This window comes from Hyperolius riggenbachi, chromosome 6, assembly GCF_040937935.1.
Source record: "Hyperolius riggenbachi isolate aHypRig1 chromosome 6, aHypRig1.pri, whole genome shotgun sequence".
In the NCBI taxonomy this organism is placed as follows: domain Eukaryota; kingdom Metazoa; phylum Chordata; class Amphibia; order Anura; family Hyperoliidae; genus Hyperolius; species Hyperolius riggenbachi.
Genome location: NC_090651.1, coordinates 66,409,562 through 66,426,457, shown reverse-complemented (window position 1 = coordinate 66,426,457; position 16,896 = coordinate 66,409,562). Strand labels below are relative to the sequence as shown.

At 42.1% G+C, this 16,896-nt stretch overlaps 1 protein-coding gene across 1 annotated transcript in view; it reads right to left on the bottom strand.

Annotated features, from left to right (window-relative positions):
• Positions 1–849: 849 nt before the first annotated feature.
• Positions 850–16,896, bottom strand: part of LOC137522049 (pneumococcal serine-rich repeat protein-like) — a gene marked incomplete at its 5' end in the record, with an annotated part of 28,824 nt that continues 12,777 nt past the window's right edge. The window contains 3 exons of the mRNA XM_068242070.1: positions 850–1,546; positions 5,618–5,734; positions 9,142–9,239. Coding sequence (XP_068098171.1) covers positions 1,508–1,546; positions 5,618–5,734; positions 9,142–9,239 — 254 coding nt within the window. The remainder of the gene's footprint in view (positions 1,547–5,617; positions 5,735–9,141; positions 9,240–16,896) is intronic.

The window sequence follows — 16,896 nt, the reverse complement described above, 5'->3', positions numbered from 1 at the left end:
TCAGCAAGCTTGTGTGTCTGAATGGTCACGTGATGTAACTAGTTAGCCTGGGGGAGTCTCGGATATTCAGTACAGCTGGATGAAGATGACAGACAAGCAGAGTCACAGCACACAGCAGCCAATCAGTATCACAGAATGTCATTAATGCCTGCTTAATTTTGTTATTTTCCCATGAACAAAAATTCTCTGTGTAAAATACGTAATTTTTGCAGAACTTTTTGCCCTTAACCCCCCTCCACCACCACCACTGTCCGAGTTTGCGTACACTTTGTATACCTCTTTTTTAAGGGAACTGTGGCTGCAGCTATGCCCTGAAGGTGCCAGAACTTTGGCCTGCCATTAAAAACAATGGGGCTCATTAGTTCACGCTCATTCCGCGAACATTTTTGCAGACGTTCACAAACTCATTCACGAACACAAAATCTTGGTGTTTGGCCATGCCTAATTATCAGTTGCCCGCCCAGCATAGACCGTGACTCCAGCTGTCTGTTTGTTTTTGTATTGTGTAATTTTCCTTTTTTTATGGAAATTTAGATTTCATGTTATATTCCCTACAAGCTAAATGGGGGGCTGGGGGTTGGGGGAGAGTAATTTACTTACAAGATATATGAAGGTTATCTTTTTCATGAAGTCTTCAAAGTGTTTGGTTGGGGGAGAAATGTTTTCCCGATTTTGTAAAAAGCAATATTTGTGCTAGGAATAACAGCCAGCAACCTTTCTTGTTATGCCAATTGTTTATTAATATTACAATAAATAAGATCATTTTGTGCAAAGCCTACATTTTTGCTCAAGTGCATAATACAAATCATAAAATACAAAATCACATAATAAAAAATAAATTAGAATATGTACTAATTAACAAACTCTTTTTTGGAGTGCAAAATATTGCATTTGAAACACACACACACGCACGCACGCGTACACACGTACGCGCACACACACACAAACACACACACACGATTGTACAATCTTATCACATTTATTAGGACCAACACCCAAGGAATCCAATGAACTAATTGGGTCAGTAAACTCTCAAAATACATGGAAGTAGTAAAATTGTACAATCCAACATTGTACGCTATGTCATCTTTCCCTGCATCAGAAAATAAAATATCACCTCGTTTTACACTGATTCGTCAGTGACAGGGTTAATTTATTGAAACCAGTGAAATGAAAATTGGAACAAAATTGATCCAAAAAGTGGGGCCGGTAAGGCGGTTAAAGATGTGATTGGTTGCTCTTAGCAACTGCTCCAGTTTTGTATCAGATTTTTGCCAATTTTCATTGCACTGGCTTTGACGTTTCTACACCAAAGTGCTTTGATCCTAACATACCAGACTCATAAATAGCAGCAGTCATGTATGCGGTACACCACAGCAATATCTCATGGCAGGAATATCTCTTCAGGGATATCTCATGGCAATATAACAATTCGCTGTTGCATCTGACCCTGACTGGGGTTTAGCACTCATGTTTCTGCAGGATCCTCAGGTGTTCTTCTCAAGGTTTAAGGTATGTTTGCATGAGGCAGGGTGTAGCTTCCAGTCTGAGAAAATAATAAAATAATAATGTTAATAAGGAACATTCTTGGAATTGACTTATTTTGCCCAGCTCGTACTTGAAGACATGTAGATAATACAGAAAAGTCCTCGTTATCCAGAATTCAGGCAACCGGAAGTCTCAACTAAGGGTATAACAGGAACTATAATTTGGGAGTTTTGAAAACGTTTTGGAGGACAAAAAATACTCACCGGCATCCGTGCACGGGCCCCGGTATGACGCAGGTCAGACGACACGCCGGGAGCAATTCACGGAGGACCTCAGAAAGCAGCTATGAGCTACAGGAAGGTTAGAAGGTGGCACTGGATTCTCATTGAGTATTTTTCTGTACGGGTAGGGGTGGGATGTTGGTTTTCCCATGCTTTTTCGGACAGTTGCTAACTGGCAAGCACATGTATCCAGCACCAGGTGAACACCACCAGTGCTGGATATCGGGGACTTTGCTGTATGTGAAGTTTGTTGTAGGAGTCTTCAGCAAAGCTGTAACGCCATGTGCGATGTATGTAAAAAATATTTGCCCCAAGCCTGCAAATATAGGGCTTCCACCAACCATCACACTTGCAACTATCAGAATATGAACTAGTGAGTAATAATGTAATAGTGCATTTAAAGTTACTATAGAAAAATGAATCAGGCTATAAGAGGAGTATGAATGTGTGTATGTACTGGCCACACACTGTGATGGTCATGTCAGGATCAGTCAGGTGATAGATATGTAAGTCTCTGATTTGATAGTCCTGATCATGTGCTAATGCAGGATGTGATCACAGTAAATCAGAGTTTTTCAAATCTATCAGCTGATCAAGCAAATCACATGCTTCTCCATGAGTTTTTTCTAGACATGACCATCACTAACCACACACTGACAGATTAAGGTGAACTCCATTTTTTTTATGTAAGTTTAGCCACTTAATGACAAGCTGACTTATAAAAACCTCCTGCTAGAGCCTCTTAATGACTCCAGGACGTTTTTATAAATTAGACAGTGCTGCTGCTGCTGAGCGCGTGCACGTGTGCACCCACCGTGTGTGCACGTGCGCGCTCCCAGGCGTGCACGTGAAAATAGTGGAGAAAAAACCCACCAAAGAAAAAATACACCTTTATTTCCAAATACTGTATTGTCAACATACTTTGTACTAGGGATATAATTAAAATCTAGTGATAACCAGAACAAATAGGCAGATAAAATGTGTGGGTTTTATGCACAGTGGCAGTATTTATATTAAAACTATAAGGGATGAAATTAGAGAAATATTGTATTTTTTCAATTTTTCCTTGTTTTTCCCTTTAAAATACATAGAAAATAAAGTAATTACTGAAAACAAATATCAACCCCAAAAAGCCCAATTGGTAGTAAAAAAAAACAAGATATAGATCATTTCATTGTGATTAGTAGCAATTAAGCTATTGGCAAATGAAAGGGATGAGCACTGAAAGGTGAAAATCGCTCTTGTCCGTTAGGGTAAAAATGCCTTTGGGGTGAAGTGGTTAGATACTTACCAAGGTAGAGGGAAGAAGAGGCATAGTTGAAAGGATTCCCACCTCCTTTTCAACCCCACCTTTTCCTTGCATGGACACTCTGAACATATCTAACAACAGCTTGGCAGATATGTTCTTGTGGCCAAGCTTCCCGCCCTGTAGGAGCACGGCTGTACTGCACCTGCAGAATAAGCCAAAGCCGTTCATCCACAAGCAGCTTTGTGCTACTGCGCATGTACTGCTGTACTCACACAGGCACAGTATGGCCACTGGAGAACAAAGAGGAGCGTTGGTCTCGAGGAGGAGGTGGAAAACCTCAGGAGGATCCAGTGGCTTCTAGTGATGAGCAGAAATGATGCCTATGCGTAATTACACACTGTAATTCACAATTACGCATCATAATGTGAAAATTCAGGGACAACGCGTAATAAATTTCATAGTTAATTATAAGAATTCGTAATTACGCATGAATTTACAGTTTTGTAATTTATGCGTAATTTCATGCCGACTTTAGAGGTGAATAGCAAAGCCCCCATACATGCTATTGCTAAATATGTTAAGTATATTAGTGGGTACAAGTTAAAAAAATTGTTAAAAAACACCTTCGTTTTTAAGAAAATCAATTTTAAAAATACAAAGAAAAATGGTTTTTAAACTGTTATTTTTGGGGGTTTAAAAAACATTTTTCTTTGCCTTTTTTTAAAATCCATTTTCTCAAAAACTACAAGGTCTTTTTGAATTTTTTTTTTTTACTTGCACCCACTATTCTCCTTAACATGTGTAGCAATTCTGGCAGCAATAGCATGTACGGGGGATTTGCTATAAACCATCAATTTGCGAAAAGAGGCGCACAGAGGTGCTTGGCAGCTGCACTGACCGGTACTAGTTATCGCTCTCGTTATTGCCTGATGAAGTGGGTTTGATCCTGTGAAACACATTGCATTGTGAGTGTATACATAAATTTCATTGTTGACTTTTAAATAAACCAATTTGGTGTCTACTTACTAAGGAGGTAAGTCCACCACTACTTCCTCTTTTAAAAGGTTTTTAACAGTTTTATTCTGTTATTGGCACCTCTGTTCCATCCTTGCTACACTCTTGAGTCCACCCTCGATGGAACGGTGTTACTCCTTGTCTCCTATCTACAGAGAGCGACTTCTTAACCTGAGTGGGGTCAGGTCCTAATGCTGCCCACCTGCCTATACAGTGGTTGCCTCTGAGGTAACCCACACATTTTGTCTTTCTCCATAACCTGGTTATACTACATACTACCCTGTATTGAGCTCTCGTGTCCTTTTCTGTTTTACTTCTACAAGTGCCCCTCAGAAAATGCGTGCAGTACCCATCATTCCACTCCCTAGCAGCACTTTTCAGTCTGTGGACAAGGCACAGTGACTAGGATAGGCTGAATGAGAGAGATTGATGCTGCACAAGTCACAAGAAAAGTAATGGAACACTGCTTTTGTGAATGTCTTTGCTGTCATGTGATCTGATAGCCTGCCAGCCCAGAACACACTGGGGCTCCCAAGTCAACAGTGACAGCCACCCTGCCCAATTACTCAAAAATAACATGTGGTGCTGCCCCTTCCACATTGTGACAGCTCAAGCAGACAAAATTGTAAGTGTGGGTGGGGCCTGGGAGGAAATGTCTGTCTGCCTCCACTTTTGGTACGTTGATTTAATGTAATCATTTATATCAATCTACCTGTCTGTGGCAAACATAACAGCAAAAACAAAATGATTCATATCAGATAGTATTTACTCTTGCAGGCAGCCCTGTTCCATTGCGTGGGGCTAAATGCAAGCCCAGTCTTTTACGACCAGAGATGAGTGAAAATGCCAATATTTTTATTGCATTTACTTAATTTTTATGAAAATAATGTTAGATTCGATTTTTCGAGCGAAAATGCCAATTGCAAATACGTTTTGCTGTTTTTTTTTCTAAATTTTTGTGGTAAAAATATAGATTTTTTTGCATTTTCGCGATAAAAATGTTTGCCTTAAAAATATAGTTTTTGCAAGTTTTTGCATTAAAATATTGTTATTGAAAATAGCATTTTCGCAGCAAAAATGACTTTGGCGAAAACTCACAAACAACACTGGTTACAACTTTATCACCCACCTATACAGTACAAGCAACACACTGGTTACCACTTTATCACCCACCTATACAGTACAAGCAACACTGGTTACCACGTTATCACCCACCTATACAGTACAAGCAACACTGGTTACAATTTTCTCATCCACCCATACAGTACAAGCAACACTGGTTACCACTTTATCACCCACCTATACAGTACAAGCAACACTGGTTACAACTTTATCATCCACCCATACAGTACAAGCAACACTGGTTACCACTTTATCACCCGCCTATACAGTACAAGCAACACTGATTACCACTTTATCACCCACTTATACAGTACAAGCAACACTGGGGACCAGTTTATCATCCACCTATACAGTACAAGCAACACTGGGGACCACTTTATCATCCACCTATACAGTACAAGCAACACTGGTTACCACTTTATCACCCTCCTACCCAAACAAAGAAAAGAAGGAGCACTCTTACCCTAGATGTTGGCATCGATAGTTCCACACTGTGTACAGGGATTCCAATCTCTGGTGCACCCATAGGGATTCCAGTAACGGCAGTAGTGAAACCAGAAAATGCTCCTAATTGAGCTAGCTGTTAAGATAAATAAAGTAAAGATAAATAATCAGCTTGCATTTCTTTGTGAACCTTACCTTGGCTATCAGCTATAACTATTGTGATAATTATGCAATATAACTGAGCTTGTTCTCTTAAGGTGGCCATACACTGGTCGATTTGCCATTAGATCGACCAGCTGACAGATCCCTATCTGATCGAATCTGATCAGAGAGGGATCGTATGGCTGCCTTTACTGCAAACAGATTGTGAATCCATTTCAGCCTGAAACCGATCACAATCTGTGGAGCCGCCGCTGCCGCCTGTCCCCCCCCTCCCCCCCCGCGCATACATTACCTGACGCTGGCTCCCGGGCGTCTTCTCCGCATCTTCTCCACGCTGCACCTGCTCCATCCCGGCGCTTCCTGTGTCACTCCGTGACCAGGAAGTTCAAATAGAGCGCCCTCTATTTGAACTTCCTGGTCACTGCAGTGACAGGAAGCGCCGGGATGGAGTGGGTGCAGCGTGGAGAAGATGCGGAGAAGACGCCCGGGAGCCAGCGTCAGGTAATGTATACCTGATCGGATCGGCCGCCGCTAGCGACGCGCTCCCTACCCGCGGGCGATCGAGGGTAATTTCCCGCACGGCGCGATTGACGGACCGATCCGATTTCGGGAGGAAATCGGATCGGCGGGTGCGTTTAGCGCGAACGATTGGCAGCAGATTCGATCCCAGGATCGAATCTGCTGTCGAAACGGCCGCGAATCGGGCCAGTGTATGGCCACCTTTAAAGCGGTATAAAACCCTGACATAATATTCAATAAAAATATGTTTTCTTACTTTTTATATACCATACGGTTAGCATATTTGCTTTTGTGCATAAGTATTATTATTCATTTAGAAATTATACGTTCCTAAAGTACACTTATTTTACTTTGAGAGCTGCCTTTGCATTTTATTTATAACTGCTTTATTCATCCTCTAACTTAATCAGAAAGCATCAGAAAGCATTTATGCTTGACTGACTTTGTTCAGGGGACCTGGCAGTGTGAAAGAAGGCTTTGTTTACATTTCTCACTTGATACAATTAAACACAGGATAACATTATGTAAGGCTCAGAAGTGGCCAGCTCTGCTGGAAGGGAAGCTTCTAAATCCTGTGTTAACCCTTTGAATGCAGTTCTAGTAAAAAAAAAATGCTGGTTGTATATAATATGCTGTAAATAATCTATTAGAGCAAAGTAGAAATGTTGGGTTTCATTCCACTTTAAGCCCCATCTACACCATACAATTTTTTGTGCGATTTGATTCAATCCGACATGTTAGATCGGGATTCGATTCGATTCATTTTGCCATTGTTCTGCAATGGCACAATGAATCGAATCGAATCCCGGTCGGACATGTCTGATTGAATCGAATCGAATTGATGAATCAAATCGCACAATAAATTGTATAGTGTAGATGGGGCTTTAAGTCACACTACACTTGAATCACATTATTTGGATGCAATCAGGATAGAAGCAGCCATGTTTGCTGACTGCATGGCACAACCTGCTACAAAAGTTTCTCCTAAGGCCCCGTTTACACTTAAAGCAGTTGCTATGCGTTAGTATGCGTTAGTGCACGTTAGTGCGCTTGGGATGCGTTTTTTCCATTGCAGTGCATTGGGAAGAAGATTTCAGTTAAAATGCGTTAAGTGTGAAAGGTTCCATAGGAAAACATGGGCATTACTTTGGAAATCAGTTTTCTTTCAGTTATAACTAAGAGCAACTGAATAAGTGTAAAAGGGGCCTGTTGATTTTAGCCTATTCCAGTTTTTCACTTAAACTGTTTTGTTTAGCTTGATGTCAAATGTCTGTGAAGAGCTTAGTACATCGCTCTATCTAGCCAATGGGAGAACATACTAATAAGTATACCGTATAGTTTTCCATTTGCCTGAAGGGTCTTGTTTTATTCAAACAAAGCTTTTCTTTTAATAAGAAGGAGACTTGCTGGATCTCCCAGCAGCCTCTAGTGACATCCTTCCCAGCGTACCTCTGGGAGGCACTGGCATAATCACCTAACTATGACCACAGTAAGAGCGCTGCTATATTTTTGTAGCTTAAATGATAATAAAATGAGAAAGAAGAATAACAGTTATACTTAGACTGTCATCTGTTAATAGGATATGCATAGCTGCACTCATTCTAATATATCTGTCTTAAATACTTTAAGCGCCCTGTTTATTAAAAAAAAAAAAAAAAACTAATTTTTTAAAAAAAAGAAATCCGAATACCACTTTCATAATGACACATTTATAAAAGGGCAAACATATTAATTGCCAATTAGTGGTTTCATCTCCCTGCCTAATCAATCATAATAAGTAATCAGAAGCACCAATCACTTGAATGGCGTGACATTTTTTTTCCAGAGGCTATATTCACAGTAGGTCATTGCGGAGCTGCTTTGTAAAGTCTTATAACGCTGCTTACCGCACTGCAATGTTAGGTTATACAAAGTTCACAGTGCGATGTTAGTGTTACACAAACTTTTAATTGCCTGTATGCTTCACTGTACCTACTGTATGTGACATTAACACAGTGTTAATGTGTGTTGCAATTTTATTGTTGCATTGCATTGTAATTTTGTATTGCAACGTTACCGCTGCAACACAAAGCAATGTCCCACTCTTAAAGAGACACTGAAGCGAAAAAAAAATGATGCTATTATGATTTGTATGTGTGTTACAGCTAAGAAAAAAAACATTAAGATCAGATACATCAGTCTAATTGTTTCCAGTGCAGGAAGAGTTGAGAAACTTCAGTTGTTATCTCTATGCAAAAAAGCTATTAAGCTCTCCGACCAACTTGGTCGTGGAGAGGGCTGTTATCTGACTTTTATTATCTCAACTGTAATTGAACTGTTTACTTTTCCTCTGCTAGAGGAGAGGTCATTACTTCACAGACTGCTCTGAAAGACTCATTTTGAATGCTGAGTGTTGTGTAATCTGGACATATTATAGAGTGATGCAATGTTAGAAAAAACACTATATACCTGAAAATAAAAATATGAGAATATTTTCTTTGCTGCTAATCTTCTAGTAATTATTCATAGTACACAACCAATTCATTATATCATATATTTTTTTTCGCTTCAGTGTCTCTTTAACTGCCTAAATCTTTGCCACTTATTACTTTTGATCCCTATGGATCATAGTTATTAGAATAGTTCATTTGGGGGGGGGGGGGGGGGGGGGGGGGATCCTGTAATATAGAATGGGGTGACCACGTTTCAATATGGCCAATATGCAGGGCCTATTACAGACCCCGGATCTATTTCTGTACAAAGCGATTGCAGAAAATGATCTTTACTTTCAGCAAAGCCCTGCCCTTTTTGCATTAAGCCCAGCCCCTTCTCAAGCGAATCAATTGCTTTTTTATGTATAGTTCTCTGTTGTACTTTACTTACCAGACATACTGTTACAGCTACACCACCAAATAGCACAGCCAGCAATGCAATGAGCACAATTCCATAAAGGGGAATAGAGGCAGATTCACCAGTCATCCCTGTACAGAAAAAAATAAAATAAAAGATGTGTAACAACAATAAATGCAAAGATATGTTTTGTATTTAAAAGGAAACTCCAGGTAAATTGTTAAATACATATCTGAAGTGCTTTACAAAACAATGGAGTAGTGATCATGTTCAGTCACTCCTGTTCAGGTGAAGCCACTATTCCCTATTTCAGTGTTGCACCTTCAAATGTTTTCTCACTGGACAATGAATGAGCACTGTAATGATGGATTCATCTCAAAAGAAAGATGTTGGTGCCACCTGCTGGTTGTGCAGCAAATTTGTGATACACAAGACTGGCTGAACTAAAGTAGATTGTGACGTACAGTAGTTTACTTTTACTTGCTTGTGTGAGTATCTTGTTTTTTTCACTTCTGTTTCAATTTATGGTTAGGGGTGAAAACAATGGCAGAATCACTTTTAACAGGCCAATAATAAAAAAATTAACATTTGGCTAGAATCAAGAGGGTCCTCCAGAAAGTACCAGCCATTTGCTTTTATCTGCCACACAGGGTATTCTCTCTGTGTAATTGAATTTGCATTCCACAAGTTAACCTTTTCTCTCCCTGCACAGCTTGTCACATGACTTTACAATGCCAGTAACTGTTTGTTCAGCAGCATTAACATGTAGGTACCCCTCTCCCCTTAATTTCTTCAACCCATAGGTGATTGAAAGCCTAGTAAAATAATTTGTTAAATTATGAAATAAAAGGGGGCTATGTGGGGAAATAATCAGAAGGTACAGTGTGACTGCCCAATCCAATTCACTGTTTTCTAAGTTTTCTCCTTGGTGACATTTTCACAATACAAATAAAGGGCATTTTAACTACTTGCCGACCGCTCCACGCCAATTGGCATGAACGGCCTTCTATGGGGCTAGCAGGAGAGCGCGTGCAGGCTGTGCGCGCATCTCCTGCTTGGAAGGTGGAGCTCTGCTCCGCCTTCAGTCTCCCAGCAGCGATCGCCGCTCGGAGACTGTTAGACGCCGTCCAATTAGGGTGTACCATGCTACGACCTACAGCAGCGCTGTACTAGGGACACGGCTGTCCCCTCCAGTGATCCAAAAGTGATCTGCTGTCATAGGCTGAAGCCTATGACAGCCGATCACGCTGATTGGCTGGTGAGGGGAGGGTGGGAGGGAGGGGAAAAAAAATAATCATAGGCAAATTTATTTATAAAATAAACATAAAAATATTTATTAAAAAAATAAACACAGCGGGAACGATCAGACCCCACAACAGAGAGCTCTATTGGTGGGGAGAAGGGGGGGGGGGGGGGGGGGGGAGTCACTTGTGTGCTGTGTTGTGCGGCCTTGCAGCTTGGCCTTAAAGCTGCAGTGGCCTATTTAACAAAAAATGGCCTGGTCTTTAGGGGGGTTAACACTGCGGTCCTCAAGTGGTTAAGCCATAAGCAATCAAGAAAATACTTTTGACAGTACCTTTTTAACTTTTTTTGGGTACTTTTTCAATTACAGAGTGCAAACCTTATTTTACACAGAAGATGAAAAATCATCTCCTAGGAGAAAACGTAGGAGAAAAGGTGCCATCCCATGCGGTTTTAATTGTTTTAGTATTAATTTGTACCAATAAAAGTTCTTCTATACTGAATTAGCTGTTGGGTATTAAATATTTATATCACACTAGTCAGCTATTTATATACCACTTCCCACTGTTTTGGGTAGGAGAAAAGGTGAATTGTATTGGGCCCAGCGTATCTAAAACAATATACAGTATATAAATGTTTCGTTAACCACTTGAGCCTAACTGGACAAAAAGTTTCGTCCAGTTAGGCTGCGCGCACTCCCGCGGGTCGCGCGTGCTCACGCGGCCCCCCCGTGTGCGCTCCCGCTGCCGGCCGTTAGCCCAGCGATCAATGAAAGGGATTATAGATCCCTTTCATTGATCGGAACCCCCCCCCCCCCCCCCCCCGGAGAAAAGCCGACAGTGTCTCTTCAGACGCTGCGACTTTTCTGAGCTAAAAAAAAGTTCCTGGTCTTCTTTCTTCTTCCTGGGAGCGAGATCGATCACTCCCAGGATTTTTTGACTGTGGCCATCTTGTGGCCAAATAGTAAAACTACACCCCAAACCACATTTTATTAAATAAATTCATGTTTAAACATTTAAAATCCCCTGTTTACCTCCCACACCAAAAAATACCCACATAAAAATTTTAATAAAAAATAAAAAATTACAATAATAAAAAACAAAACAAAACATAAATAGTTACCTAAGGGTCTGAACTTTTTAAATATTCATGTCAAAGGAGTATATCAATATGATTTATTAAATTATGGGCTTCTAAATAGTGATGGATGCAAATTGAAAAAATGCACCTTTATTTCCAAATTAAATATCGGCACCATACATTGTGATTGGGACATGATTTAAATGGTGTAATAAGCGGGAGAAATTGGTAAATAAAGTACATAGGTTTTAATTATGGTGGCATGTATTAATTTCAAACTATAATGGCCAAAAACCATGCAATAATGATTTTTTTCCATTTCTTTCTTAATATTCCTGTTAAAATGGATTTAGAATAAATTAATTATCAGCAAAATGTATCACCCACAGAAAGCCTAATTGGTGGCGGAAAAAACAAGATATAGATCAATGCATTGTGATGAGTAGTGATAAAGTTATTGGCAAATGAATGCGAGGTGAAAGTTGCTCAGATGTAAAAAAAAGTGGTTAAAGGATACATCCAAGGTAAAAATAAAATCAAAATCCACTTACCTGGGGCTTCCTCCAGCCCCTGGCAGCCGTCCTGTCCCCTCGCCACAGATCCTCTCACTGCTGGTGTCCTCCGATGAAGAAGCCGACCTTGCCAGGTCGGCTTCCGGGTCGGCTTCATGTGCGCTCCACGGCCCAGGTCACATGGTGTAGCCGACGTCATCAGGTCTCTACTGTGCAGCCAAATAACTACTGCGCCTGCGCAGTAGATACCTGATGACGTCGGCTACACCACGTGACCCGCGCCATGGAGCACACATGAGGCCAACCTGGCAAGGTCGGCTTCTTCAGCGGAGGACACCAGCAGTGAGAGGAGCTGTGGTGAGGGCACAGGATGGCTGCCAGGGGCTGGAGGAAGCCCCAGGTAAGTGGATTTTGATTTTATTTTTACCTTGGACCTTTCCTTTAAGTGAATAATTGAAACTGCCTTCATTTTGCTGGTTACCCTTGTAGTTCCACACTAGCAGTGACGCATATTGCGCTAAGCAGGGCCGGTTTAAGCAACAATGGGGCCCCAGGGCAAAATAAACCTGGGGGGCCCCCCAACAGATACCCCGGAACAAAAATCGGCATTAAGGGACTTTTTTTGCAGCTGGTATAGTCAGGGTGTGAAGCCCCAATCAGTCGGAGTTCCACATTCTGGCTACCCCAGCCTGCATTGGGGACAAGGGGTTAAAAAGTTTCAGGAGGGGGGACCCCACATAGTTTTTTTTAAAAAAATTCCCGCACTCTAAACATAAAAAAAAATTGGGAAAATAGGAAAAAATGCCAGGGATCTTCATACAGCCATATTGCAGCTGTATATCGATCCCTGGACAAAGCGCTGCAGCTGCGTATGGACCCCTGGAAACCCCGTCAGGAAATGTATTGCTCTTTCTTTTGATACATGTAAAACTGCACTACTGTTGGGTTTGCTACTAAAAGTGACATTTACCGCATTTAAAAGTATACTTTTTTCCTTCGAAACTTTAAAATCGATTTTCTCAAAAACTATAAGGTCTTTTTGAAAAATTGTTTTTTTCTTCTTATTCCCAATGATCTCCTTAACATACCCTGCACATTTAGGGTTTCTAGCATTTAAAGTGGATTTGCTATTAACCATTAAAGTTGGCGGGTTTTTAAATGTGTATTTCTTTTCCTTTGAAGCTTTAAAATCAGTTTTCTCAAAAACTATAAGGTCGATTTGAATTTTTTTTCCTCTTGTAGCCACTGGGGGCCCCTACAAGCTCTGGGGCCCTGGGGCAATTGCCCCCTTTGCCTCTATGGTAGCGCCGGCTCTGGCGCTAAGACCACAATGCAAAACACAGTTCCATTCACACTTCTGCACTCACATAGATGAATTTTTTTACATATTTATGGGTGACCTTAAATCGGAGTCGATTCAATAAGATTGCAGTAATTTGAGCATTTATTAGCACAGCTTACTGCAATCCTGATTCATTAAAGGATACCAGATGTGAAAGAAGTAAAAAAAACGGGGATCAGACATGTGCTCTCCCGTTCTCCTCTCTGCCCCTCCAATCTTACCTAAATGCCCTCCCCCCGGCACCCCCTTCCAGGTCGGTGGAGTCGGGCATTAGTGTGCAAGTGCTGCCCCGGCTGCGCGCATCCTACATTGCGCACTTGTGTCCGTGAGCACTCTGCACATGCACATGACGTCTCGCGCATGTGCATTGTGCTCCTGGCTGTGGGCACACGCTGTAGGATGCGTGCAGCTGGGCTAGCGCCTGCTGCACACTACTGCCCTACTCCGGCGACCCAGATGCTTTTCCTACTTCGTTTGCATCTGGTATCCTTTAACAATACATTAAAATAGGTTAGTCAGTATGTATGGTAGGGATACAGCATTGCTCAATCTGTTCTCCGGCTGAACAAGCCTTTGGGCTCCGTTACCACAGGAAAAAAACCTTTAACAAATCTCAGCACATTTTTCATACGGAGCACAGATCTCCACTGGGGTAAATATAAGTAAGAGATTATCACTGCATTCATTTATCATGTTAATAAAATACATTCATGCTTTAAAGTGTTTAAAGAGAACCAGAGATGAAGCACCCTCTTGTATTTTACCTTATAAATCAGTGGACATGACAGTAAACACCTAATCTGCTCTTTGTTTCATTGTTCTCTGTTTAATCTGACTGTTATCACCTCTGAAAAGAATCCCCGCCTTAGCACTCAGGCTGCTCAGTCTAGCTTTGCTATGGAAAAATTATAGCTGAGTCTGTCTTCTCTGGTGTCTTTTCAAGCCCAAGCCTGCCCCCTTGTGGCTCTGCTATAATGACAGCTATTTCCAGTTTTTCCAGTTTACAAACCGGAGCAATTTCCACTTGTCAGTGCCCATTCCATTAATTTGCCTTTAACTTTATTACTACTTATCACAACAAAACAATCTATATCTTGTTTTTTTCACCCCCAATTAGGCATTCTTTGGGGGGGTACTTTTTGCTAAGAATTATTTTATTCTAGCTGCATTTTAATGGAAATAATAAGAAAAAAATTGAAAAAATCATTAGGGCTGGTTCAGACGGACGTTTGGAGGTGTCGCGTTCATTGGCGTTGCGTTCGTGATGCGTTTAGGCTTTCAGCAGCGTTCGCATTGCGTTCGGATGCGGTCGCGTTTTTTCTTCCCCTAGGGGGACATTACCTGTCGTGGTTAACCGCCCCTGGAAGCAACATGAAGCTTCCAGGGGCTCCTTGAACGCCAGTGAAAATCGGGACCCGAACACCGCGTTTGTGCAAACGCGCATAAAAGCTTGGTACAAACGCTCCCATTCACTTGAATAGGAGCGTTTAACGCAAAGCCCCGAACGCTGGCAGTAAACGCTCTGCAAACGTCCGTCTGAACCAGCCCTTATTTCTCCGTTTTTGACCATTATAGTTTTAAAATAATACATGCTACCATAATTAGAAACCACACATGCTATTTGCCCATTTGTCCCAGTTATTGCAACATTTACATTTTTTCCCTAGTACAATGTATGGCACCAATATTATATTTGGAAATAAAGGTTCTTTTTTTCAGTTTTGCGAGTCCCTAAGGTAACTATTTATGTAATTTTTAAAAAAATGTATAATTAAATACAAAAAAAATTGGGTGATTATAAGATAGTGTGGGAGGTTAAGTGTTAAGTTTAAATGTACTTGTGGGTCTTTTTAAAAAAGTAATTGTGGGTAGGTGTCATTTTACTATTTGGCCACAAGATGTCCTCACGCATCACTTACTATTGCGTACCTATAGTGCGCTAAATAGGAAGTAATGCGTGCATCAGAAGTAAACAAATGATCGCTTCTCTTTGATGCCTGCAATCATTCACACGGGAACAGAGATTAATGAATGAGAACTGTGCTTCCATTCATTCATCTACCATCTAACGATCTGCAGTGATAATGAGTGCGGGAGAGAAGGGGGGTGAGCAGGAATGGGTGGCGGCAAGGGACGTATTAGCTATATCCTGTCAAGGGAAAGAGGGAATTTGCAGGGATGTAGTTACTCGCATTGCTGCTCGGATACCTATTTTCAAAATCCGGATCTGATGCGGATCCAGATACCCAGATATCCGATTCGGGTTGGATATCCGATTCCAAGACTTTCCAATCCAGATCGGATATCCGACCTCAGTATCTGGGGTTTCCAGGCAAATTCGGATATCCGGATACAAAACTGGAAGTGGCCTTTAAATTGCTTTAAAAACGGTTTTCAGGGTAAATGAGGCATGTAGCCTCATTATTTTTTAAAGGGGAACACTAATTGATGATGTGGGGACTTAAAATCCCCCCCCCCCAAAAAAAAAATGGCTGTCAATTAACATTAGGCCTAGGTTCCAGACAGCGGTCGTGCAGCCCACATTGTGTCCAAAGTCCAAACGCACAACTGGGACATGACATTTTTCAGCCTAGAAACCTCCAAAAAATTACTCAGCAATTGTGTTTTGGGTTAAATATAGGTGGTATCAGCACAGCAGCAGTGGCCTGTGGCACCCTGGTGGTGTGAGCAACACAGGCAGCAGGAGCAGGGCAATGCAGCGGCAGGTGTAACATGTGCCAGGAGCATGCCGGACGTGTCACGTGGCACTTGTCACTTGTCACGTGTCATGTGGCAACTGGCACGTGTCACATGGCACTTGGCATGTGGCACTTGGCACGTATCATGTGGCACTTGACACGTGTCCCGTGGCACTTGACACTTGTCCCGTGGCACTTGGCACGTGTCCCGTGGCACTTGGCACGTGTCACGTGGCACCTGGCATGTGTCACGTGGCACCTGGCACGTGGCACATGTCACGTGGCACCTGGCACGTGTCACGTGGCACTTGACACGTCTCACGTGACACATGTCAAGTGCCACGTGCCAAGTGACACGTAACACGTGACACATGCCAAGTGCCACGGGACACGTGCCAAGTGCTACGTGACACATGCCAAGTGCCGAGTGACAGTCAGACAGCAGAGGAGAAGACACTAGTGCACGCTAACTGTCACACTGGCACTGCTCACAGCACTTGTCACGTGGCACTTGGAACTTGGCCCGTGTCACTTGGCTCGTGCCACTTGGCACTTGCCACGTGTCACTTGCCATGTAACACTTGCCATGTGGCACTTGGCACGTGTCACATGGCACTTGGCACGTGTCACTTGCCAAGTGCCATGTGACACGTGCCAAGTGCCACGTGACACGTGGCAAGGCCCACATGACACGTGGCAAGTCCCATGTGACACGTGGCAAGTGCCACATTCTGACTGTCACACAGTAGGCTTGATTCACAAAGCCGTGCAAACTGTTTAGCACGGGTGTGCAAAACAGTTAGCACGTGAAGTGCCATTCGCGGACTTTTGCGCGTGCAAAGTGCCGCGATTCGTGCGATCGTGGACTTTTGCACGCGCAATTTGTCACAAATTGCGCGTGCAAAAGTCCGTG